The 27,153-nt window shown below is 44.1% G+C and overlaps 1 protein-coding gene, 1 non-coding gene and 1 pseudogene across 3 annotated transcripts; 2 read left to right on the top strand and 1 right to left on the bottom strand.

The window, feature by feature from the left end:
- Positions 1-827: 827 nt before the first annotated feature.
- Positions 828-899, top strand: TRNAQ-CUG (transfer RNA glutamine (anticodon CUG)). The gene has a single exon. It is a non-coding gene; the product is annotated as a tRNA-Gln (tRNA).
- A 1,414-nt stretch (positions 900-2,313) lies between these two features.
- LOC103628545 (receptor like protein 22-like) lies at positions 2,314-13,288 on the bottom strand (annotated as a pseudogene).
- A 3,005-nt stretch (positions 13,289-16,293) lies between these two features.
- Positions 16,294-20,628, top strand: LOC103627026 (receptor-like protein 7). Of its 2 annotated transcripts, XM_008647377.3 has the most exons (3): positions 16,330-16,728; positions 16,881-17,947; positions 18,448-20,628. In XM_008647377.3, exons 1-3 carry the CDS (start codon positions 16,679-16,681, stop codon positions 20,340-20,342), a joined length of 3,012 nt encoding a protein of 1,003 aa, XP_008645599.1. In that variant the 5' UTR covers positions 16,330-16,678; the 3' UTR covers positions 20,343-20,628. The 2 variants fall into 2 exon arrangements, with proteins under 2 accessions (XP_008645598.1, XP_008645599.1); XM_008647376.3 differs by having other exon boundaries at positions 16,294-17,947.
- The last annotated feature ends 6,525 nt before the right edge of the window (positions 20,629-27,153 follow it).

The following is a 27,153-nucleotide window of genomic DNA, read 5'->3' as shown; positions in this document are numbered from 1 at the left end:
GATCAATAATTAATGAGAGATCACATCCGAGGCGTCCAGGAACTGCCGAGAGAGCTTCGTGACTCCACCAGAATTCTTTCCTTGTATTTCTTTATTAAAGCAACTAGCAGCCACCAAAGAACTTGGATTTTATTTGATGTAAATTTAGCCTTTGCTACTTACTTGTAAACGCGTGTCGGCTAGACCACCCGGTCACTTGAAATAGGACTCCAACTTCACCAGATGTGAGTATCTGCTTGTTATCTTGTTCTTGCTTTTTTCGATTGCTTGCAGATTCAAGGCTGTTCTTGGCACGACAAGAGCAGCAACAACAGGAGTCGGTGTAACTATCTTTAAGGCGCAACACCATTGTGGTTGTTGTAGTCGGATATCACAAAGTTGACCTACACCCCAAATCGTAAGTTGACGGCTGTCGCTCAAGACGCCACACCATTTTGATTGTGGTAGTCAGACAGCCAAACATCCAACAAAATTTCCAACCATCGTCAACTCTCATCGAAAGACCGTACTTCTTTCTACCCGTTTGGTTTATCACCACACGTGTTATTTAAACGGGACAAATAACGAATGACAGGTATTTTAACGAGCCACAACAACGAACGGCATGAGTTGCTGCTCCTCTTGCGGCACCGCCGCCGTTCCGTCTCCTCAGGTGCTTCTCGCCAGGCTACGGTCGAGCGCGCTCCTCCTCCCGTCCTCCAACCTCCGTTCTCCCCACCGCCGCATCATCGTCTTTCCTCCTTAGCCAGTGCGCTCGACAGATTAGTCCGCCGAAAGCAGTAAATATTACTCATTATATATTTTGACTACGGGCCATAAACATCAAAGGTCCTATGGTCTAGCGGTTAGGACATTGGACTCTGAATCCAGTAACCCGAGTTCAAATCTCGGTAGGACCTTCTTTTTCATTTTTTTTTCGACATCCATTTTGCCTGAATCAGACTGACACAGCACGACTCTACCTAATCTAAAAACTGAAATGAAACCAGTTTTTAATTTTTGTTTTGTTCCCTGCCATCATCAGCGGGGTCTAGCTGCTAGCTGCTCCACGATATATATACAACAGAAGGTGATTTTCCTAGGCTCAAGACAGCTTCCACGGATCACGGTATAGCCCAGTAAGGCTGCGTTCGGTTTGGCCCATTATGGGCCTAGTTCCAGGTGGAATAAATCAGCCTAGGTTAGAATCCGGTCTAGTATGTTAGTGGTGTTCGTTTAAAACTGGGCCGAAAATAATCTCACCTGATTTCAACTCCCCTCCTTCAATTCTCGGTCTGGAACGAGTCTAGGTGGTCTATCTCCTAGATTGGTTCCTGATCTGAAAATGGGGCTGGTGACCAGGAATGAGTAACAAGCCATGTTCCACTCTATCCTGGGCTGACTTGGTTACCGGTCTAGCTTGGATATAGGGCTGCCGAACAGGGCCTAAGCCGTGCCGTCGTGACGGTTGTCACAGATAGAGGTAGTAGCTTTTGCTAGGCAACAACCTTGGGACATTGGCAGATTTGTCACGACGTTTTCAACATTTAGGGCATGATCTGTCTTTTCTGTTTGCTATCAACTGTCATGTCACATTCTGTTTGAGTTAGGGACCACCTGATTGGTTAGGTGCGCGCACGAATGCCGGTTTGTCCGAGCCTGGCCGGCCGCGTACGACGGTTTCGGACGTACGAGGAGATGCGGACAAATGGTTTTAAAATGACTTACGTTGCATCTGCTAATGCAGCACACGTCTTCCTCATACACGTAATCAATTCTTAGACAGAGTCGACGTATGCAGTAGTGCAGGATGAGATGGTACGACCAACCAAACAATCACACGGGATATGTCTCCAAATTTTGATGCTTTTGTTTGTATCAGTAGATTGTAGAATCTATCACCATCAGTTTCACTGGACCTGCTTCCAGTGAAGCCCAAAGTCACTTTGTCCCTTAACATTTTTCCATTTTTTGTATGAACAAAATCCTATAGTCCTTATGACATTTGTTCCATTTTTGTTTGGAGTTCAGGCTAGAAACGTCGACAAAGGCAAGGAGCATGTTGGGGCCGGACGTACATCTGGTTAGTCGTTTATTTTTGTTCAATTAATTACTATTGTTGTGCTATGGGATTGTTATTTCAGCAACTGGACTTCTATTCTACCCCCCACTTCAGAGCAACCAAACACATTCTTTCAAGTGTCGTAGCTACGGATGATTTGCATCCCAATGGCATTACCCGAAACCGTTTCTTTAGATAAAGGCAGCTTTGTTGCCAAGAGGATCAGAACAGGGTTCTCCAAAGAATCGTTTCTGAGAGTGCTCAATGCTGCCCTACAACTTTAGATAAATGCTGCTGTCATAAACTGGATCAATTTTCTTACTACTATATACTGGAACAATACCTTAGAAGATACAGCATGACACGCTTTACAAATATTGATACAATATAGAGATGAATAATCGCATATTCATATAAGTTTCATTCTGCTTTCCAGTAATGCATACATACAAACTGTGCGTGTATAGGTAGGTCCCTTCGGACTTAGGACCAGCTTCGCAAAATGCTTATAGCTTTGTAGAATTTATTACCAAGTGGAACATGCATGGCAAGAATAGCAACTCCAAATCCAAGTCCAAATCCCAATCCAACGAACAGAAATAGAGTTATATCGACATGATCTTGTGGCATTTTTGGATTCAACCACATTTTCTGCTCAAGGGTGCTCCGCAAAGGCCTATGTTACCTTCAAATGAACTGTTCTCAAAAGTTCCAAATTGGCGTGACTGTGGAATCATCACTTCCAAATTGTTGTTAGACAAATCCAGGATTTCAAGAAATGTGAGATCTGTTAGTTCTTGTGGTATCTCCCCAGAAAGGTAGTTCCATGACAGGTCTAGTGATTCCAGCTGGCTCATCCTGCCTAATTGGGGTGGAATATTTCCTGTGAAGGCGTTGCGTGACATATTCAATATATGTAGTGAAACAAGGTTTCCGACCAAATCTGGAATGGTACCATTGAGTTTATTATTTGAAAAGTCCATTGCAGTTAAGGCTGTCAAAATCCTATCAATTGAGATGTATTTCCCCTTGACTGTTATTGCAACAGTATCTTGGTAATACTGGTTGGATGCAGAATGACCCAGGATCTGTCCAGTGTTATTATTCTTCTCCCTCATAGATTTAAACATCTTGAACCATTGTGGTTTCACATAGCCATAGAAATTGTTAAAGGCAATATCAATTATTTGTATCCCCAAGAAGTACCCCTAGAACTTTTCACTTGTGAAAGGGTCATCAAGTGTGCCATAGAATTGATTGGATCTTAATACAAGGACACGGAGATTGGAAAGGTTGCCAAGCCAAGATGGGAAAACATCTACAATCTTATTGTTTCCAACGTCAAGAACCTCCAAATCAGTGCATTGAGAAAGAGCCCTAGGCAACTGTCCTTGAATGTTATTTCCATTTATATCTATTGTCTGCAGATAACATTGGCTACTAATATTGTTATAAGTCAACTCTCCTTGGAAGTGATTCCCCCTCAAATTCAATATATGTAAGTTGACATCTTCTATCAGACAAGATGGAACCTGCCCTCTGAAGTTGTTATTTGCGAGGTCAAGGACATTAAGGTAAGTTAAATTGCAAATCGAGAGTGGTATATATCCTGTTATGTTATTGTCGGATATCTTGAGATACACAGTTTGGCTAAGATACAAAGTGAAGTTTGACATAATAGATGTGAAACTGTTATTGAAAGGGAAATGTGCCCTTGGGCCATTTCTAAGTATTTTGGTGATTGAGTGTTAACACAAGTGCTTAAATGTGAATTCATGCCCATGGATGAACAAAGTGCAAATCACGAGTAAAGGTATGTTTCTGGGCCTTAGTACATTGGTTTTGTATACTAATATACTTGTTTAAGTGTTAGAAACAGAAAGAAGAAGAAAAGAAAGAGGTGAAAAAGCTTGGCTGTGTACAGCCCAGACTCTGCTCGGTCTGGCACACCGGACTGTCCGGTGGTGCACCGGACAGTGTCCGGTGCGCCAGGCTGACTCGGTGTGAAGAGGCCGCTCTCGGGAATTCGCCGACGGCGTTCGGCTAAAAATCACCAGACTGTCCGGTGTGCACCGGACTGTCCGGTGAGCCAACGGTCGGCCGGGCCAACGGTCGGCCGCGCGATCTGCGCGGGACTCGTGGCCGAGCCAACGGTCGGAAGGGGGCACCGGACTGTCCGGTGTGCACCGGACATGTCCGGTGCGCCAACAGCTCCCAGATCTGCAACGATTGGCTGCGCTGTTTAAGGAAGGAAATCGGGCACCGGACAGTGTCCGGTGTGCACCGGACTGTCCGGTGCACCCGACGACAGAAGGCAAGATTGGCCTTCCAGATTTGCTCTCAACGGCTCCTAGCTGCCTTGGGGCTATAAAAGGGACCCCTAGGCGCATGGAGGAGAACACCAAGCAACCTTAGAGCATTCTTGATCATCCACACTCAGTCTTTGCGCATTCGTTTGTCATTCTCAGTGATTCGAGCTCCGTTCTAGTGAGAACTTTGAGATAGGCTTTTGAGCTCGATTCTTGGCCGTGTGTGTGCGCATTTTGCTGTGGATTTGTGTGTGTTGCTTCCCTCCCTTACTCCGTGCTTCTTTGTGAAACTCAATTGTAAGGGCGAGAGACTCCAAGTTGTGGAGATTCCTCGCAAACGGGAAAAGATCAAAGAAAAGAAGAACACCGTGGTATTCAAGTTGATCATTGGATCACTTGAAAGGAGTTGAGTGCAACTCTCGTCCGTTGGGACGCCACAACATGGAGTAGGCAAGTTTTGTACTTTGCCGAACCACGGGATAACCACCGTGTCATCTCTGTGATTGATCTCTTGTAGTTATTGACTCCTCTCTAGCCACTTGGCAATAATTGTGCTAACACTTAACAAGTTTTTGTGGCTATAAGTTTAAGTTTTACAGGATCACCTATTCACCCCCCCTCTAGGTGCTCTCAATTGGTATCGGAGCCGTTCTCTTCAAGAAAAGGGACTAACCGCCCGAAGAGATGGATCCTAAGGGGAAGGGAATCGTGATCAACGATAAGGAGAAGGAGTCCTTCGTCAACGAGCCCAAAGATGACAAGCCTAACGACTCTGGCTCGGGTCATAGACGGAAGGAAGGGAAGAAGAAGACAAGGCGCATCAAGGAGATCGTCTACTACGACGACAGCGACGAATCTTCCTCTTCCCAAAAGGACAACGACGACAACGACTATGACAAACAAAAGACGGTTAACTCAAACTTTTCTTTTGATTATTCGCGCATTCCGCATAGCTCAAATGCTCATTTGCTCCCCATTCCACTTGGCAAGCCTCCTCACTTTGATGGAGAGGACTACGGATTTTGGAGTCACAAAATGCGTACTCACCTATTTTCTCTCCATCCAAGCATTTGGGAGACTGTGGAAAGTGGAATGAAATTTGATAGCTCGGATAGCCCCTCGTTTATTAATGAACAGATCCATAAAAATGCACAAGCTACTACTGTGTTGCTAGCCTCTTTGTGCAGGGACGAGTATCACAAGGTGAGCGGCTTGGACAATGCCAAGCAGATTTGGGACACCCTCAAGATCTCTCATGAGGGGAATGATGTCACCTTACTCACCAAGATGGAGTTGGTGGAAGGCGAGCTCGGACGATTCGCGATGATAAGGGGAGAGGAGCCGACACAAACATACAACCGGCTCAAGATCCTCATCAACAAAATAAGGAGCTACGGAAGCACGCGATGGACGGATCACGACGTCGTCCGCCTAATGCTAAGGTCATTTACAGTTCTTGATCCTCACTTGGTGAACAATATTCATGAAAATCCTAGGTACATCAAGATGTCGCCCGAAGAAATTCTTGGAAAATTTGTAAGCGGGCGAATGATGATCAAGGAGGCGAGGTACGTGGACGACGCGTTGAATGGCCCAATCCATGAGCCTCAACCCATTGCTCTCAAGGCAACAAGGAGCAAGGAGGCGCTACCCAGCAAGGTGGCGCAAATTGAGGCGGCCGGTCTTAATGATGAAGAGATGGCCCTCATCATCAAAAGATTCAAGACGGCACTAAAGGGTCGCAAGGGACAGCCAAGCAAGACTAAGACCAAGGGAAAGCGATCATGCTTCAAATGCGGTAAGCTTGGTCATTTTATTGCTAACTGTCCCGACAATGATAGTGACCAGGAACACGGGAGCAAGAGGGAAAAGAAGAAGCATTACAAGAAAGCCAAGGGCGAGGCACATATTGGAAAGGAGTGGGATTCGGATTGCTCCTCCTCCGACTCCGACAATGAAGGACTCGCCGCAACTGCCTTCAACAAGTCATCCCTCTTCCCCAACGAGCGTCACACATGCCTTATGGCAAGGGAGAAGAAGGTATGTAATCAAAACAATATCACTTATGATTCTTCCAGTGATGATGAGTCTAGTGATGATGAAATAGATTACTCTAGTTTGTTCAAGGGATTGGATAGAACTAAAGTAGATAAAATTAATGAATTGATTGATGCCTTGAATGAAAAAGATAGACTCTTAGAAAAACAAGAGGACCTTTTGTATGAAGAGCATGACAAATTTGTAGAGGCACAAAAATCTTATGCTTTAGAAGTTAAAAGAAATGAAGTGCTTTCTAGTGAACTATCTTCTTGTCATGAAACCATTGCTACTTTAAAGAGTGTTAATGTTGACTTAAATGCTAAACTAGAAGTAGCTAGTAAACCTAATTCTTGTGTAGAACATGTTGAGATTTGCACTAGGTGTAAAGATTTCGATGTTGATGCTTGTAGTGATCATTTAGTTTCAATTTCTAAATTAAATGAGGAATTGGCTAGTCTTAATGCCCAACTTAAGACTAGCAAGAATGAATTTGATAAACTAAAATTTGCAAGGGATACCTACACGATCGGTAGACACCCCTCAATTAAGGATGGACTTGGCTTCAAGAGGGAAGCCAAGAACTTAACAAGCCATAAGGCTCCCATTCCCGCTAAGGAGAAAGGGAAGGCCCCTATGGCTACTAGTGCTAAAAAGAACCATGCCTTTTTGTATCATGATAGGAGACAAACTAGACATGCTCATAGGAGTTATAATGCGCACGATGATTTTTCTCATGCTATGTTTGCTTCTAGTTCTTCATATGTGCATAATAGAAATGTTGGTAGAAGGGATGTTGTTCACAATTTGCCTAGGAGAGATGTTGTTAATATTCCTAGGAAAGTTAATGAGCCTTCTACAATATATCATGCTTTGAATGCTTCCTTTGCAATTTATAGAAAGGATAGAAAGGTAATTGCTAGGAAGTTAGGGGCAAGATGCAAGGGAGACAAAACTTGCATTTGGGTCCCTAAGAATATTTGTACTAACCTTGTAGGACCCAACATGAGTTGGGTACCTAAAACCCAAGCCTAAATTTGCCTTGCAGGTTTATGCATCCGGAGGTTCAAGCTGGATTATTAACAGCGGATGCACAAACCATATGACGGGGGAGAAGAAGATGTTCACCTCCTACGTCAAGAATAAGGATTCCCAAGATTCAATCATATTCGGTGATGGGAATCAAGGCAAGGTAAAAGGGTTAGGTAAAATTGCAATTTCTAATGAGCACTCTATCTCTAATGTGTTTTTAGTAGAGTCTCTAGGATATAATTTGCTATCGGTTAGTCAATTATGCAATATGGGATATAACTGTCTATTTACAAATGTAGATGTGTCTGTCTTTAGAAGAAGTGATGGTTCACTAGCTTTTAAGGGTGTATTAGACGGCAAACTTTATTTAGTTGATTTTGCAAAAGAAGAAGCCGGTCTAGATGCATGCTTAATAGCTAAGACTAGCATGGGCTGGTTGTGGCATCGCCGCTTAGCACATGTGGGGATGAAGAACCTTCACAAGCTTCTAAAGGGAGAACACGTGATAGGTTTGACTAACGTGCAATTCAAAAAAGATAGACCTTGTGCAGCTTGTCAAGCAGGTAAACAAGTGGGAGGAGCGCATCACAGCAAGAATGTGATGACCACTTCAAGACCCCTGGAGCTGCTGCATATGGACCTCTTCGGACCCGTCGCCTATCTGAGTATAGGAGGGAGTAAGTATGGTCTAGTTATTGTTGATGACTTTTCCCGCTTCACTTGGGTGTTCTTTTTGCAGGATAAGTCTGAAACCCAAGGGACCCTCAAGCGCTTCCTCAGGAGAGCTCAAAATGAGTTTGAGCTCAAGGTGAAAAAGATAAGGAGCGACAACGGGTCCGAGTTCAAGAACCTTCAAGTGGAGGAGTTCCTTGAAGAGGAAGGGATCAAGCACGAGTTCTCCGCTCCCTACACACCGCAGCAAAATGGTGTGGTAGAGAGGAAGAACAGGACGCTAATCGATATGGCAAGGACGATGCTTGGAGAATTCAAGACCCCCGAGCGTTTTTGGTCGGAAGCCGTGAACACGGCTTGCCATGCCATCAACAGGGTCTACCTGCACCGCCTCCTCAAGAAGACTTCGTATGAGCTGCTAACCGGTAACAAACCCAATGTATCTTACTTTCGTGTATTTGGGAGCAAGTGCTACATTCTAGTGAAGAAAGGTAGAAATTCTAAGTTTGCTCCCAAAGCTGTAGAAGGGTTTTTGTTAGGTTATGACTCAAATACAAAGGCGTATAGAGTCTTCAACAAATCATCGGGTTTGGTTGAAGTCTCTAGCGATGTTGTATTTGATGAGACTAATGGCTCTCCAAGAGAGCAAGTTGTTGATCTTGATGATGTAGATGAAGAAGATGTTCCGACGGCCGCTATACGAACCATGGCGATTGGAGAAGTTCGGCCACAGGAACAAGATGAACGAGATCAACCTTCTTCCTCAACTATGGTGCATCCCCCAACTCAAGACGATGAACAGGTTCATCAACAGGAGGAGTGTGATCAAGGGGGAGCACAAGATGATCAAGTGATGGAGGAAGAAGCGGAACCGACACCTCCAACCCAAGTTCGAGCGATGATCTAAAGGGATCATCCCGTCGACCAAATTCTGGGTGACATTAGCAAGGGAGTAACTACTCGGTCTCGATTAGTTAATTTTTGTGAACATTACTCCTTTGTCTCTTCTATTGAGCCTTTCAGGGTAGAAGAGGCCTTGCAAGATCCGGACTGGGTGTTGGCCATGCAAGAGGAGCTCAACAACTTCAAGAGGAATGAAGTTTGGACGCTGGTGCCTCGTCCTAAGCAAAATGTTGTGGGAACCAAGTGGGTGTTCCGCAACAAACAGGACGAGCACGGGGTGGTGACGAGGAACAAGGCTCGACTTGTGGCAAAAGGTTATGCCCAAGTCGCAGGTTTGGACTTTGAGGAGACGTTTGCTCCTGTGGCTAGGCTAGAATCCATTCGTATCTTGCTAGCATATGCCGCTCACCATTCTTTCAGGTTGTTTCAAATGGATGTGAAGAACGCTTTCCTCAACGGGCCAATAAAGGAGGAGGTATACGTGGAGCAACCCCCTGGCTTCGAGGATGAACGGTACCCCGACCACGTGTGTAAGCTCTCTAAGGCGCTCTATGGACTTAAGCAAGCCCCAAGAGCATGGTATGAATGCCTTAGAGATTTCTTAATTGCTAATGCTTTCAAGGTTGGGAAAGCCGATCCAACTCTTTTCACAAAGACATGTGATGGTGATTTGTTTGTGTGCCAAATTTATGTCGATGACATAATATTTGGTTCTACTAACCAAAAGTCTTGTGAAGAGTTTAGCAGGGTAATGACGCAGAAATTCGAGATGTCGATGATGGGCGAGTTGAACTACTTCCTTGGGTTCCAAGTGAAGCAACTCAAGGACGGCACCTTCATCTCTCAAACGAAGTACACGCAAGATCTGCTAAAGCGGTTTGGGATGAAGGACGCCAAGCCCGCAAAGACTCCGATGGGAACCGACGGACACACCGACCTCAACAAAGGAGGTAAGTCCGTTGATCAAAAAGCATACCGGTCAATGATAGGGTCTTTACTTTACTTATGTGCTAGTAGACCGGATATTATGCTTAGCGTATGCATGTGTGCTAGATTTCAATCTGATCCTAAGGAGTGTCACTTAGTGGCGGTGAAGCGAATCCTTAGATATTTAGTTGCTACGCCTTGTTTCGGGCTCTGGTATCCAAAGGGGTCTACCTTTGACTTGATTGGATATTCAGACTCCGATTATGCTGGATGTAAGGTCGACAGGAAGAGTACATCGGGGACGTGCCAATTTTTAGGAAGGTCCCTGGTGTCATGGAACTCTAAGAAACAAACCTCCGTTGCCCTATCCACCGCTGAGGCCGAGTATGTTGCCGCAGGACAGTGTTGCGCACAACTACTTTGGATGAGGCAAACCCTCAGGGACTTTGGCTACAATCTGAGCAAAGTCCCACTCCTATGTGACAATGAGAGTGCTATCCGCATGGCGGAAAATCCTGTTGAGCACAGCCGCACAAAGCACATAGACATCCGGCATCACTTTTTGAGAGACCACCAGCAAAAGGGAGATATCGAAGTGTTTCATGTTAACACCGAGAACCAGCTAGCCGATATCTTTACCAAGCCTCTAGATGAGAAGACCTTTTGCAGGCTGCGTAGTGAGCTAAATGTCTTAGATTCGCGGAACTTGGATTGAATTATAGCATACATGTGTTTATGCCTTTGATCATGTTCATTATGCATTTTGTTGCTTCTTTTGGTGCTCAAGTTGTACAAACACTCCCTGGACCTCACAAGTCCGTTGCAAAGTGATGCACATGTTTAGGGGGAGATGTGTTACAACTTGACCCTTTGAGACTAACCATATGCTTGAGTTTGCTTGATTTAGTCTCGAAGGAGAATTGAAAGGGAAAAGGTGGACTTGGACCATGAAAGACTTCCACTGCACTCCGATGAGAGGGTAACTTATTCCAAGTCCATCTCATGAACTCTTATTGCCATTTGATCTTAATTGAAGATTTTGGTGAGGCAATGGGGTTAAAGGGCCAAAGTTGATCCCGTTTTGGTGCTTGATGCCAAAGGGGGAGAAAATAAAGGCCAAAGCAATAAATGGATCAGCTACCACTTGAGAAATTTTGAAAATAGTGAAATAGAGCTTTTTGTGTTGTCAAAACTCTCTTATTGTCTCTTTTGTCAAAAGTTGGCTTCTTGTGGGGAGAAGTAGTGATTATGGGAAAAAGGGGGAGTTTTTTGAAATCTTTGATCAATCTCTTTTGAAATGACTCTCTTTATGCTTCAACATGTGTGTTTGACTTAGAGATAGAGATTTGAGTTTGATTTGCAAAAACAAACCGAGTGGTGGCAAAGGATGATCCATATATGCCAAAATTGAATAAAACTCAAATTTATTTGAAGTGATTTTGCACTTGTTCTAGTTGCTTTATGTTGTGTTGGCATAAATCACCAAAAAGGGGGAGATTGAAAGGGAAATGTGCCCTTGGGCCATTTCTAAGTATTTTGGTGATTGAGTGTCAACACAAGTGCTTAAATGTGAATTCATGCCCATGGATGAACAAAGTGCAAATCACGAGTAAAGGTATGTTTCTGGGCCTTAGTACATTGGTTTTGTATACTAATATACTTGTTTAAGTGTTAGAAACAGAAAGAAGAAGAAAAGAAAGAGGTGAAAAAGCTTGGCTGTGTACAGCCCAGACTCTGCTCGGTCTGGCACACCGGACTGTCCGGTGGTGCACCGGACAGTGTCCGGTGCGCCAGGCTGACTCGGTGTGAAGAGGCCGCTCTCGGGAATTCGCCGACGGCGTTCGGCTAAAAATCACCAGACTGTCCGGTGTGCACCGGACTGTCCGGTGAGCCAACGGTCGGCCGCGCGATCTGCGCGGGACTCGTGGCCGAGCCAACGGTCGGAAGGGGCACCGGACTGTCCGGTGTGCACCGGACATGTCCGGTGCGCCAACAGCTCCCAGATCTGCAACGATTGGCTGCGCTGTTTAAGGAAGGAAATCGGGCACCGGACAGTGTCCGGTGTGCACCGGACTGTCCGGTGCACCCGACGACAGAAGGCAAGATTGGCCTTCCAGATTTGCTCTCAACGGCTCCTAGCTGCCTTGGGGCTATAAAAGGGACCCCTAGGCGCATGGAGGAGAACACCAAGCAACCTTAGAGCATTCTTGATCATCCACACTCAGTCTTTGCGCATTCGTTTGTCATTCTCAGTGATTCGAGCTCCGTTCTAGTGAGAACTTTGAGATAGGCTTTTGAGCTCGATTCTTGGCCGTGTGTGTGCGCATTTTGCTGTGGATTTGTGTGTGTTGCTTCCCTCCCTTACTCCGTGCTTCTTTGTGAAACTCAATTGTAAGGGCGAGAGACTCCAAGTTGTGGAGATTCCTCGCAAACGGGAAAAGATCAAAGAAAAGAAGAACACCGTGGTATTCAAGTTGATCATTGGATCACTTGAAAGGAGTTGAGTGCAACTCTCGTCCGTTGGGACGCCACAACGTGGAGTAGGCAAGTTTTGTACTTTGCCGAACCACGGGATAACCACCGTGTCATCTCTGTGATTGATCTCTTGTAGTTATTGTGTTTTGACTCCTCTCTAGCCACTTGGCAATAATTGTGCTAACACTTAACAAGTTTTTGTGGCTATAAGTTTAAGTTTTACAGGATCACCTATTCACCCCCCCTCTAGGTGCTCTCAGTTATTTGAATAATCCAAGACTTGTTCTAAATAGCTTTCCATTGTCAACATGTTTGGGATCGGGATTTGGCCCTGGATTCTGTTGGAACTCAAATCAAGAGATTCCAAACGACTGTTAGGGAGAACATATGAAGTGAGTTGCAAATCTGTGAATGCATAATTCGATAGATTCAAATCCATAAGGCTATGGTCCCATGTCTGCCATATCCAATTTGGAATAGTCCCAAGTATCTTGTTGCAGGAAAGGTCCAATATAATGATATGATCAAGGTGTACCAAGAAACTAGGAATTTCGGTCAAGCCACATGACTTCAGATTTAGTTCAGTGAGTTTGGGTAACAAACGGAATGTGGAGTTACTTCCTTTTCCCTCCTTGATATATAGCTTGTTGTCGGCTAGGCTCATTTGAGTGAGCTTTCGTAGTTTCCAAAAAGAGTCAAGGTCTATAATACCTGTTAGGTTATTTGAGCTAAGATCCAAAAGAACCAAATTTATGAGGTGGAAGAGTGATGAAGGAATATTTTCGCTGAATTGATTGTCATTTAAAGTAACAACATTCAAGTGTGAAGATAGTGTATGAAACTCTTAAATGGGTCCAGAGAGTTGATTCGATGAATAAAAATGTCGGCACATCCCCTGCAACAAATTCAAGGGTGGTCTATGTTAAGTTCGTGTTTAGAGAACAAAGTGCATATTCTGTGAAAAGTAGTAATTAAGAAAATGAGACAACATTTAGGGAACAATAAAGAACATCAAATAAATTAGCAATAACAATTTGCACACAACTTTGTGTAACACCCTAAAATCACATTTTAGGTAATTTAGGAAAGTTATATTAAGATTTAAAATACTTAGGTCTTGAAACAAGGTAATAAATGAATAGAGCCTCTAATAAGTTAAAGTATTCATTACATTGAATCATATACTTCGAAATATCCTCTAAAGAATTACACCAAAATGGTACCTAATAAATATTTCATGGTTATTTATGAATAGGTAATCAACATATTTTTATTGCTTAATTTATTCAGTAGTAATTAAAACAGGAATTAGAAAATAAAATAGAAAACATAAAACAAAATAAAAAAGTCAGTCTCATGGGTCTAAACCAGTCAATGCACCAGCCTACCTCTTCCCTTCGCCCCTCTGCACCGGCCCACTCACCCGGTCAGCACAGATTGACCGGTGTCGCTGACATGTGGGGTCCACGGCCCAGTCAGACAACTCGTGCACAAGCAGGTCCGCGGCTGGCGCATGGGCCCAGATGACAGAGGGTTCTCCCTCCTTGTGCTGCATCGACTCGGGACAACAAGTTCCATGGTCCCGCATGGTTTTTTGGTCGAACCGTTGCAACTACCCTCCCAATTTGTGATGTCTTCTATGCTAAAAAGGCGTTCATGCATTGTATTGTATTTTTACTAGTTACTATGGATAATACTTTATGCATGTGGAGAGAGCAAAGAATTATCTTATCTATGTTCCATAGGTACCTGAATTTAATTCCTAGATTTCCAAGAACTATAAAGTTTGATATAGTTGTTATGGCCACATGGCAATATATATAAATATATGATGCCACACAAATCAAACAGAAATGTAGAGCCAAACAAGATTGTTTACGAAGGTTGCGCGACGATGTGACTTCAGGGGTTTGAATACTCCACCACATTCTATGCGAGTACAAGATCCCAACATATAGTGTCAATGTGTGTATAGCCATCAGGGCTACAGCAACACAAACAAGCCTTCATAACAAGTGCAGCAAACACAATTGTGGCTCGGTAGTCGGGGTACACGATAAGTCCACGCAACTTGCGCAACAGACGCAATTGTGACTCAGTGGTCGTGACACACGAGCAGTGCCTGCAGGGCCTGCGAAAAATGTGTGACTCGACATGACGATCTGACTCAACGTAAGCGATCCTGTTAAGCGAGAGTGCGACGTAGCAATCACATGACGCAACCAAGTTTGTACGACATAAATATTGTATCGTGTTGCTAGAGGGCAACCAATACTCAGTCAATATCATAACCCAGCCGATTAATTATGTAGCTTAATCGGCGCGTCTGAGTACTCACTATCAACGTGATTGGTTGCTGCGTTCGCTTGGGCCAGGCTCCCACCAGCCTGTTCCACCAAGGAAGCTCCCTCCTCGCATCTCCGCGCGTGCAGACTGAGGGGTAGAAAAATGTCGCGCTTGCACCAGTGCGTACAGGCTACACACATGCGATGCAGGCTACCAATCATCTACACATACACAGTCAACGCACCAGACGAGTATGGGCGCGATCGCTCGACTAACCAATTACGTACTCGCTCGACGTGAGTCAAAAGACTTAGGGGTTGTTTGGTTTGCGGCCTAAAGCGCCATACCGTGCTTAACTTTCCTGCCTAAGCTTAGTTCTTCAATTCAAGCGCCTAAGGTTAGGCAGATTGTGACGCCTTAGGTAGAAAACCAAACAGACTCTTAACGCATCGCAGATCTTTAGAGCGATGTAAATGAGCAGCATAGCCTTGGGATGCATTTTAATTATTTCTGTTAATTATTTACTATAGAAAATAAAGCAGAAAATAATATAGAATTAATGTAGGTGCAAAAGGCATTAATGCGCTGCGTCTAATCCAGCAAATAACCATCCATTATTGGCGCGCTGTACTAGTATACATTGGCACTGTCTGAGGCATATTTTTCAACTGACCACTCAATTTTTTTGATGCAACGGTGAGCAGGGACGTGGGTAGGCAGGAGACCCCACACACTCCACGCATGAAGCCGCCAGGGCCAAGCGCACTCGAGTGGTCCAGACCTGCAGGGTCGTGGGCCCTCCGCCTTTGACCCATGAGGACGGCGAGACCGCGTCCGTTCCGGGCTTCCAGCAATTTCCTTCTCTTCCCATCAGATACTAGTTTGAGTTTGAGAGTCAGAAAATAGGAAAAAATTAGAAAAATTAAAATCTTTTTCTTGTTTATATTTAAATAAAAGAGTATTTCAGTCACTTTAATACTCTCTGTTTTTTTTCTCCCAAACTAGCTCTGAGTGAGGGTGGCCGGTTTGACGAGGGCGGCAAACCGGGATTTATAATTTTACCAGCATCAACAGTGAAGGCTCTGTTTGGGAACAAAATTTTTGAAAACCATATTTTTTAAAATACTACAGTATATTTTAGTCATGACAATACCGCAGTACCACAATTTTGAAAACTGAGGTTCAGAACTAAGTTTAGAATACCTTAAAACAACTATAGTATTTGCAATACTTCAATTTTGAAAACAGAGATTTTAGTCAGCTTGCCAAACACCATTCTGTATATAATACTGCAGTATTTGAGAATACTGCAGTATTCTTTCAAAATTGTGAAAAAACTTCATTCCCAAACACCCATGAAGTCTTTGAGGGCGATGCAGCAACGCAGACATTGGTATCTTTCGGCGGCTTGACATTGAAAACTTCAAAGTCATTAAGGTGGACTACTGGACTGGGTGGCATCGTGAATGGGATGTCTCCATCTCTAGTCCCAAACAGCCCTTAATTATTTCGGCGGCTTGACATTGAAAACTTCAAAGTCATTACGGTGGACTGGGTGGCATCGTCAATGGGATGTGTCCATCTCTAGTACTACTATATAGAACTATCTTCTTTTGCTTTCCTTCTGGAGTGCAAAGACAATGATGCATGGCTCGTGCTAGTTATCTCCTTCCCCTCTTCCTGATACTGATACACCACCTCCGCTCATCACTAGCTTCATCCACTTGGTATGGTAACCTCACAGCTCCTTGGTGCCATCCAGACCATGCTGCAGCACTCCTCCAGCTCAAGCGATCCTTTCTCTTCGACTACTCCACCACCACCCTTGCTTCATGGGAAGCAGGCACGGACTGCTGCCTCTGGGAGGGTGTTGGATGCGACAGTGTCTCCGGCCATGTCACTGTTCTTGACCTCGGTGGCCGTGGCTTGTACAGCTACAGTCTTGACGGCGCGCTCTTCAACCTCACCTCACTCCAGCGACTCGACCTGAGCAAGAATGACTTCGGTGGATCCCCTATTCCGGCGGCTGGCTTTGAGAGGCTTTCGGTACTCACACACCTCAACCTTTCTTACGCAGGTTTCTATGGACACATTCCGGTTGTAATAGGCAAACTCCCGAGTCTCATATCGCTGGATATTTCTTCAATCCATAACATTGATGGTGCTGAAATAGACACATTGTATAATCTTTTTGACAGCTATAACCTTTTGGTCCTACAAGAACCAAGTTTCGAGACACTATTGTCAAACCTCACAAATCTGAGAGAGCTCTACCTTGATGGCGTGGACATAAGTAGTAGTGGCAGAGAAGATTGGGGCAGAACTCTTGGAAAATACGTTCCTCATCTTCAGGTTCTTAGCATGGAGGAATGCAGGCTTGTTGGTCCTATCCATCGACATTTTCTACGTCTCCGCTCTATCGAAGTGATTAATCTAAAAATGAATGGAATTTCCGGCGTGGTTCCAGAATTCTTTGCAGATTTTCTCAATTTAAGAGTTCTTCAACTCAGCTTTAATAACTTGAGAGGCACCTTTCCACCGAAAATCTTTCAACTGAAGAATCTGGCAGTATTGGATGTGTCAAATAACGATCAACTCTCGGGGCTTATTCCAAAATTTCTCCATGGGAGCTCGCTGGAAACTTTGAATCTACAGGATACACATTTCTCTGGTGTCACTCTGAGCTACTTGGGCAATCTCACATCTTTGACAGACCTGGGAATAGATGGAAGATCAATTTCTATGGAACCTCCCTATTTTTTCGTAGACAAGATGGACCATGTTAGTACCTTGCGACTCTCTTCGGTAAATTTTTCAAGGGAGGCTAGGTCAAATTTCTCATGGATTGGTGATCTCCAGAGCTTGAAAACATTGAAAATTTCTGATTGCTACTCTACCAAGACAATGCCCTCCTGGATTGGAAACCTAACCAGTTTGAGAAGCTTGGATATCAGGTATTGTGGTTCCATAGGGCCAATTCCACAGTTAATTGGCAACCTTACGACATTGGAATATTTGACAATCTCTGATTGTGCTTTTACTGGTCAATTACTCTCTTCAGTTGGCAATCTAGAAAACTTAAGATTCCTGCAAATATCCTATAACCATCAAGGTTTATCTGGCCCTATAACACCGACAATTGGACATCTCAACAAGTTGACAGTATTAATACTTCGAGGTTGCAGCTTCTCTGGGAGAATACCAAATACAATCGCCAACATGACTAAACTGATTTTTGTGGACCTTTCACAGAATGACCTCGTCGGTAAGATTCAAAATCCAATTCTCACATTGTACCTTGTGATTTGTGAATTGTTCATCAAATGATACGATACGTTACACGAACCATTAACATACATGAACTCATGGCAAATTCTGTCTTAAATATTTCTGTCGTCGTTATCTCTATATTCACTACTAGGTGTTATTCATCCATGTATGAAAAATATATTTTTTCTAAGATTAAGCTTTATCGCTGACGTGTAGATCGTCCCATCTCTCACATCAACGTAAGCGCTAAGTTTTAAAACCTAACTATATGACACTTGAGGATAACGTCTGGGACTTTGGGTAAATTTTACTCAATAGAGAAGGCAAACATAGATAAAAAGTTGTGTGCAAATTAATTGTTATTGTAGTTTATTTTTATGTTCTTGACATCCCAAAAGATCGTCTCATTTTCTTATTTACTACCTTTTTTCACAGAATATGCACTTTGCTCTCTAAACACGAACTTAACATAGCCTACCCATGATTTCGTTGTAGGGGGCGTACCGACATTTCTATTCACTTTACCATCATTATTACAATTGGATCTTTCATCGAATCAACTCTCTGGACCTATACAAGAGTTCCATACACTATCTTCGTGCATCGAAGTTGTTACTTTAAATGATAATAAAATCAGCGGAAATATTCCTTCAGCACTCTTCCACCTCATAAATTTGGTTATTTTGGATCTTAGCTCAAATAACATAACAGGTTTTGTAGACCTTGATGATTTTTGGAAACTACGGAAGCTCGCTCAAATGAGTTTATCCAACAACAAGCTGTATATCAAGGAGGGAAAAAGAAGTAACTCCACATTCCGGTTATTACCAAAGCTCACTGAATTAGATCTGAAATCATGTGGCTTAACTGAAATTCCTAGTTTCTTGGTACACCTTGATCATATCACTATATTGGACCTTTCTTGCAACAAGATACTTGGGACTATTCCAAATTGGATATGGCACACATGGGACCATAGCCTTAGGAATTTGAATCTTTCAAACAACGCATTCACAAATTTGCAGCTCACTTCATATATTCTCCCTAATAGTCATTTGGAATTTCTTGATTTGAGTTCCAACAGAATCCAGGGTCAAATCCCGATTCCGAACATGTTGACAATGGAAAGCAATTATGAACAAGTCTTGGATTATTCAAATAACAGTTTCACATCTGTTATGTTAAACTTCACTTTGTATCTTAGCCAAACTGTGTATCTCAAGCTATCCGACAATAACATAGCAGGCTACATACCACCCACACTTTGCAATTTAACTTATCTTAAAGTCCTTGACCTGGCAAATAACGACTTCAGAGGGAAGGTTCCATCTTGCCTGATAGAAGATGGCAACTTAAATATATTGAATTTGAGGGGGAATCGCTTCGAAGGAGAGTTGACTTATAAAAATTATAGTAGCCAATGTGATCTGCGGACAATAGATATAAATGGAAATAACATTCAAGGACAGCTGCCTAAAGCTCTTTCTCAATGCACTGATTTGGAGGTTCTTGACGTTGGATACAATAACATTGTAGATGTTTTCCCATCTTGGCTTGGCAACCTTTCCAATCTTCGTGTCCTTGTATTAAGGTCCAATCAATTCTATGGCACACTAGATGACCCTTTCACAAGTGGAAATTTCCAGGGGTACTTCTTGGGGATACAAATAATTGATATTGCCTTGAACAATTTCTCTGGCTATGTGAAACCACAATGGTTCAAGATGTTTAAATCTATGAGGGAGAAGAATAATAACACTGGACAGATCCTGGGTCATTCTGCATCCAACCAATATTACCAAGATACTGTTGCAATAACAGTTAAGGGGAATTACGTCTCAATTGATAGGATTTTGACAGCCTTAACTGCAATGGACTTATCAAATAATAAACTCAATGGTACTATTCCAGATTTGGTCGGAAACCTTGTTATACTACATTTATTGAATATGTCACACAACGCCTTCACAGGAAATATTCCACTCCAATTAGGCAGGATGAGCCAGCTGGAATCACTGGACCTGTCATGGAACTACCTTTCCGGGGAGATACCACAAGAACTAACAAATCTCACATTTCTTGAGACCCTAGATTTGTCTAACAACAATTTGGCAGGGATGATTCCACAATCACGCCAATTTGGAACATTTGAGAACAGTTCATTTGAAGGTAACATAGGCCTCTGTGGAGCACCCTTAAGCAGACAATGTGCCAGTTCACCTCAGCCAAATGACCTGAAACAAAAAATGTCGCAAGATCATGTCGATATAACTCTATATATGTTCATTGGATTAGGATTTGGACTTGGATTTGCTGTTGCTATTCTTGTCATGCAGGTTCCACTTGGCAAATTCTATAGAACTATAAGCATTTTGCGAAACTTATCCTAGGTCACAAGGGATCAATATCTGCACAGTTCGCATGTATGTAATACTGGAAAGGAGAATGACACTTAGATGGATGTGTCATGTGTGATTGTGATTATTCATCTCTATATTCTAGCGATACTTGTAAAGTATGTCATGCTGCATTTTTTAAGATATTGTTTTGGTGTAATAAAAAGTAAATTGATCATAATCATCTCTATATTCTGTTGATATATGTAAAGCATGTTATGCTGCATTTTTAAGATATTATTTTGGTATATATTAATAAGAAGTGAATTGATCCGGTTTATGAGACAAACTGAGCCCCAAAATTATACGATCACTACTTATAGAACTACACCATGTAGCACCATCTCCAACTGCTGCTAACATGTGATGGAACTTGCATGACACTTTCGTTGCCACTCATTCCACTAGAAACTTGTTAGAAGATATACTTTTAAGGTTAAATTAATTTATGAAGTAATCACTACATGGACAATAAATAAACCACACATACCAATTTAAAGTGGATCCCGTAGCATATTAAAACAAATTTGAGTGCATCTAACAGAAATACGAGCGAGGAACTCATCATTGCTCACTAGAAGGATCGCTCTAGTCTCATCGATGATGAGTTTGTGGTGTCGTTAAAGTTCACAGATATCATAGTGCATATCAACTCAGCGAGCAATCGTATGATCACTATCCAAAAACCTAATCCACCCCAACACATTCAGATTCTCTAGTGTAAGCGAGGTTTCTGAGATACACCTATCTCTAGCATCGTTGTCACAACGCCGTCAAGGATCGACAAACATGAGGTCATGCAACATCAATAACTTCCTTGTCTAAAACCCTAATCCATAGTAGATTAGTTGCTTCTCATACTTTTTAAGGACAACATACTCTATTATACAACAAGATTAGGCTTAGGATTCCACAAACAAAAAGATAGAAAGTTGACTAGGTTACGATCTCTATGATATGATAGCTTTAGTTTCAAACTTGTCACGCAAGGCAACGCAAAATAGGATTTTATAGAAATTGACAAAATATAGAAACAAAATTAGCGCTAGTCACCGCATCGCAAGTTACAAGTCACGCGAAAAAGCGAGACACACGCGCAAAAACACATGTGGTAGCTATAGCTTCTTCTTTCTCATGCTTCTGTTCAAGAAATTGCAAGAGACAATATATTTAAAATATCTTTACCCCCTACACATTATACGTAACACCCTGAATTTTGGGGTATAAAATTTCTTTTCTAATATCCACCAAATTCAGGTGTTACCCTCTGTTTTCCTTTCTTTTCTTTTTTTAAATAATGGAGAGTGTTTTGTGTATATATAGGTGTTAAGTTTAGTAAAATAAAATCCTAGAGGGAAATGGTTGATGCATCATGACGGAGCATATTTTTTTTTGTATGATGGGTGAACTTGGGGTGCATTGGTCTTGATTTGTAAGATGTGCTCGAATTTAAATTAAATAGGAAAGGAAATAGAGGAAAAGAAAAGAGAAAAAAGCTTAACCCTGCTCTTTTCGGTCTACGCTAGCTCACCTCAGCCCGGTGCCCCCTCCGGCTTGCTTGGCCCATGCCGCGCCAACCTAGCCCCCTCCTCCTCTCGGCCACTTGGTCGTACCTTCTCCTTGGCCACTTGCTAGTCTTTTCTTAACTCGATCCTTTGTTGTGCTTTTGTTTGTTATCTCCCTTACCTTTGTAATATATAGATCTTTCCATGATGCTTATCTTATGCCTGCCTTTTGAAATATCCCCTTTTCCATCTCGATTTGAGAATGGTGTTTTACCTACCCTGATCTTGGTTGCATTTTCTCCATTATCGGTTACCATCCTTGCCTTAGCTCCATCCTTTATTGTGCTCATGCTCCTATCCTGCATGTCTTATCATTCCCCTTGTCTTTCGATGGCCTTAAAGTAGTTTCCCCTTTGTATGAAAAGACCACCATTTAATTAAAAGGAACATATAGCAACGAGATGTTTGTTGTTGTGTGCTCATGATGTTTGTCTTTGTGTTATGACTGATTTGCTTCTTTGAAATGAGTGTTGATGTGTTGTGTCCCTTGGTCCGCAATGACATCAGTTTACTAGGTGAGTGCCATAGAGTTAGGTAGTTGGGTGCTCTCCCTTTTCTCTCTTTAATCCACCTAGGTTTACCTTTTCTATCTATACCCTTCCCTCTTGCACCTATCCGGTTGGCAATCTTCAACTCCTCTTAATCAATCAAGATCAGAATCGACAGCATCTTCACCATGTGCGTATCAATGCTCTAGTTAAGGGGGTTAGCTGCTAACCCCAATGAATACCATGCGATCAACATCAGCCAACAAGATTGAAGTGGCGCATCAGAAGCGTGGTGGGTCCTAACCCACAGGTCCTAGGGTCATCAAGAAGGCAACTCAGCATTCACATCGTCTCGTGACTCCAATAATGAGGGTTAGTTGGTCGTGAACATCTGAAGGTCAAATCAACTAGTCCATTAAGTTAGCCTGGAAGAATCAAAGTTGAATCAAAGAGGCTATGAAGAAAAAAAACCCGATGAACCAGCCTTGTTTTTCTTGTTAGCTTCTTTTTGAATGTCGAGGGCGAGGTTTTGTTAAGGGGGTTAGATTTGTAACACCCTAAATTTTGGGGGTATAAAATTTCTTTTCTAATATCCACCAAATTCTGGTGTTACCCACTCTTTTCCTTTCTTTTATTTTCTTTTTTAAATAATGGAGAGTGTTTTGTGTATATATAGGTGTTAAGTTTAGTAAAATAAAACCCTAGAGGGAAATGATTGACGCATCATGACAGAGCATATTTATTTTTTGTATGATGGGTGAACTTGGGGTGCATTCGTCTTGATTTGTAAGAAGTGTTTGAATTTAAATTAAATAGGAATAGGAAAGGAAATAGAGGAAAAGAAAAGAGAAAAAAAGCTTAACCCTGCTCCTCTCGGCCTGCCCCAGCTCACCTCAGCCCGGTGCCACCTCCGGCCTGCTTGGCCCACGACGCGCCAACCCAGCCCCCTCCTCCTCTCGGCCCACCTCGGCCTCGAGGCCCATTCGGTCAGCCCTCGCCTTTGGCCCGCTTCGGCGTGCGGCACACGAGCGTCTCGTGCCCCCCTCTCTTCACTCCTGGGCCACCAGCAGCCGTAGCCCATCTATGCCTAACTCACCCCCCGCGGTCCACGAATTCCCCCGTCGCTTGTGGCCAGCGCACGCCAGATTCCCCTCGTGCTCACGCGTCAGGGTTGCCCAGACCCTGTTCTTCTTCTTCGAAGGAATCGCCTAGTGAACCCAAGACACGGTTTTCTTGCAATCGCCCACCCGAGCCCCCTACTAAAATCCTGTGCCCACCCAGCCTTTTCCCCATCTCTCCTAGTGCTTCACTCCGCGCACTCGCTCAAACGTGCTCATTCCCGCCACCGGCCGCTGGAACACTCGCGCCCCAAACTCGCCGTTCACCGGTGTCGTCGTTGTTCATGCCCGCCTCATCGGTCGTCGTTAGTGTGCGTAGGTGAGGAGCCCGTCTTCTTCTTCCTCCCTCTCGGCACGCGGCCGTCATATCGTTTTACTCTCGGCCTCCGCGCACGGCCCATCGTGCCCTTTCCCGGCCCGTGGCCGCTGTCGGTGTTCGGAGCCCGACCGCACACCCGGGGTTGCCCCTCGCGGTGCTTTTGGGTAGGACGGTGCTGTTGACTGTAACTCAATGGTTCGTGCGAGATGCACGAGGGATGACAGATGATTTTCTACAGGTTCGGGCCACTTTGAGATGCGTAACACCCTACTTCCTGGCGTGGATCTTTATGTGGTAGGTTACAACGGAAGTCTCATGCATGGAGAAAAGCTAGTGGCTAAGTAGATGGTCGATATCTCTTTTGATGGGGTGCCCCCTAGGCCTTATATACTTGACCGTGGGGCACTACATGCGTATATGATGACGACGTGTTCCTAAGTAATAGTGAACCGACTAAACTTATCTTTCTATAATCTTGCCGACTTATCCCTGGTTTGTTCTGACGTCCGAGGGTGCTGCGTGGGAAAGTCGGATCAGTGCTGTGGATAGCGTTTAAATCCCACGAGCCGCCTGAGCCCGAGTCTGCTTCTTTCTCGCCTCGGCCCATTCCACCAGTGGTTCTCCCCTGGCCCACGAAGAGGTGGCCTTGCGAGATAATAGGCCCAGGACCTTTCACGAGGCCTTCTTGCCTTCTAGTGGACCCGGGGGATATCCGTCCCCCACAAGCTCCCAATCTTTGAGTTGATTCTGAAATAATCAGCCCAAAGATTCTAGGTCTAGCTTGCGATTGTGTGTCTTGATTTCCACTCTGGTGATAGGCGCGCCGAAGGTGTACCCATTGATCGTTGTTCCTGAGCTTTAGGTGACTCAGTAAAAAACAGCCTTCAACAGTCCTCCTTCGGTGCTTTGGAGATCATTATCTTGTCATCAAATCATGCTCTGGGAGTCAGCATTTGGAACTTTTGAGTAGGTTCTTTGAAAACGAACCACTCAAAAGTCTTCGTTTTGTGCCTAGAAATCGGCGTTCTGTCTTCTGCATTTAAAAAATCTATTGGGCGCACCGGAGGTGCCCCCAATGGGTGTAGCCCCCGAGCTTTGAATGGATTTTTGAAAATAATCCTTTCAAATATCCTCATTTTATGCTTTAGAAATGAACATTTTATCTTCGTCTCATGCTTTAGAAAGCAGCATTTTGTCTTCATTTCTTGCTCTTGCGAATTCAAACAATGTTATCTGCCCATGTCTTGTTAGGTTTGAAATTTATTTGATCGGTGACAGATTGGACGTCTGGTAGATGGCTCTTGGCTGGTCTTCACCCCGCTCTGTGCTTCAATGCTTCTGCTGACTAGACTTGCAGTTCAGTAGCTATATTTGGACTTCCTTCGATCTGTATCGATCTCTTCCTTCTGTCTTAATTCATTTGTTGCATATACTGTATGGATATGGCTTGTTCAGAAAATCTATTGAAAATTCTTGGTCATCCCCCAATGGGTGTGACCTAGGGACGGCTTGGTACGCAGAGCGTTTAGCGCACTGTCCTGGAGTAGTAACTTGATGTGACCGCGAGGTGTAATCATATCGCCCGAGCAGTTGACCTTAGTCCAAATGGTGTCGTGTTACACGAAGCGGCGTCTGTTGCCTGACTCAGTTTCAGGCGGCTTGAATTGCTTATTGAATACTTGCGACTGTTCGACGAGCATGGTAGGAAGTGGACGGTCACCCCCGACCTCTATAAATAGCCTTCTTGCACCGTTGTTCTCTTCACTCATCCTTCGACCATCCGTTACTTCCTTCTCCTTTCATCCTCTTCTCCATCCGACCATGGGCAAAGGCAAGAGAGGTCGCGGCTCGTCCCGCCATGCCGGCGACAAGCGGAAGCGGGACCCAAGCCCTCCCTCGGAGGACTTCGGTGACTCAGAGTACTCGAAGGAGGAGGTTTCCTCCGAGTCCGAGGGGTCGCTCGCCCTCGCCTCTCCCCCGATGTTGTTCGACAATTTGGACGACTCCCAAGGGATAACTGCGGAGGTGTGGACATACATCCGCTCCGTCGAGCGCACCGGGCTCGAGGAGTCGGATGAGTTGGAGGTCTCCTCTGATGAGGAGGACTCCTTCAACTCGTCCGAGGAGCGGAGCGGCAACGACAGCGACGACGAGGGCGATGACGGTGGCGGCGACAGTGACGACGGCGGCGAAGGCGAAGACGGCGGCGGCAAGGGCGACGAAGGCGACGACGGCGGCAATGACGGCAGTGGCAGCGGTGGCGGCAAGGCTAGTGTCAAGGCGCCACTGGTTTAAATAGTAGTATAGATAGTTAGTAGTAATGTTAGTATTAGTAGAATAATGTAGTAGTAGTTAGTAGTATAGTGTAGTGTAAGTAGTGAAGTAATGTAACGTAATGTAGTAGAAGGTAGGGGTAAAAAGGTCGGCTCATAATGAGTCAGTCTTTGAGTTTGTGTAACTCTGTAACCCCCCTTTTAATATTAATGAAAAACTTTAGATGCTTCCAGTGAACGTTGTGCTTTTGCTGCATTTTCTGTTTACTCGCTTGACAGTTCATCCATGTGCTTAACACTACCGGCGTTGTTAGAGGTAACCGCCGAGCGATAGCTGATGCCATTGGCGTTTTAGAGGTAACCGCCAAGCAATGTCTTACACTGCCGGCGTTTTAGAGATAAATGTCGAGCCATGCCTGAAGCTGTTGGCGTTTTAGAGGTAACCGCCGAGTCATGCCTGAAGCTGTCGGTGTTTTAGAGGTATCCGCCGAGTCGTGCCTGAAGTTTCGCTTTCCCGAGTAGTGACTTGGCACCTTTTAGAAATAGTGCCCGACCCGGGAAACCCCATTTATACTCGCGCCGTCGTGTGTTTTTGATTTCTGAGCCCTAATCTTAACTTTTCTGCCTCGAACCACTCCTCTGCTTCCCTGAGATCTCGTTCTTGTTCGTTCCGCCGGCGAGATTGCGATGGCGCCGAAACGGAAGAGGCAAAGCTCTGTCGCGGCAATCATCCTGCCCATCGACCCCAACAACCAGCTGCCTTTCACAGGTAATCACATGTTCGTTATCTCAGAATCTAATCTCCTTCATCTTGTCGACGTTGGGGTTTTGCTTTCGAAAGAGCTATGCTCTTGGCAAATTTGCCGCGGGGTCACCGTTCCGACAGAGGATACCCATGAATCTGTTGTTTACGTTCCTTTCCTTATTGTTGTGGGCCTTCGTCTTCCGAAGGTCCTCAAAAACATGATTTAACAATGTTTCTGGAGTATAATACATGAACAGGTACCTTCGGACTCGGAACAGAAAGTGTGAAAGAAGCACA

Source organism: Zea mays, chromosome 5 (assembly GCF_902167145.1).
Source record: "Zea mays cultivar B73 chromosome 5, Zm-B73-REFERENCE-NAM-5.0, whole genome shotgun sequence".
NCBI classification, from domain to species: domain Eukaryota; kingdom Viridiplantae; phylum Streptophyta; class Magnoliopsida; order Poales; family Poaceae; genus Zea; species Zea mays.
This window is presented reverse-complemented; position numbering and strand designations above follow the sequence as displayed.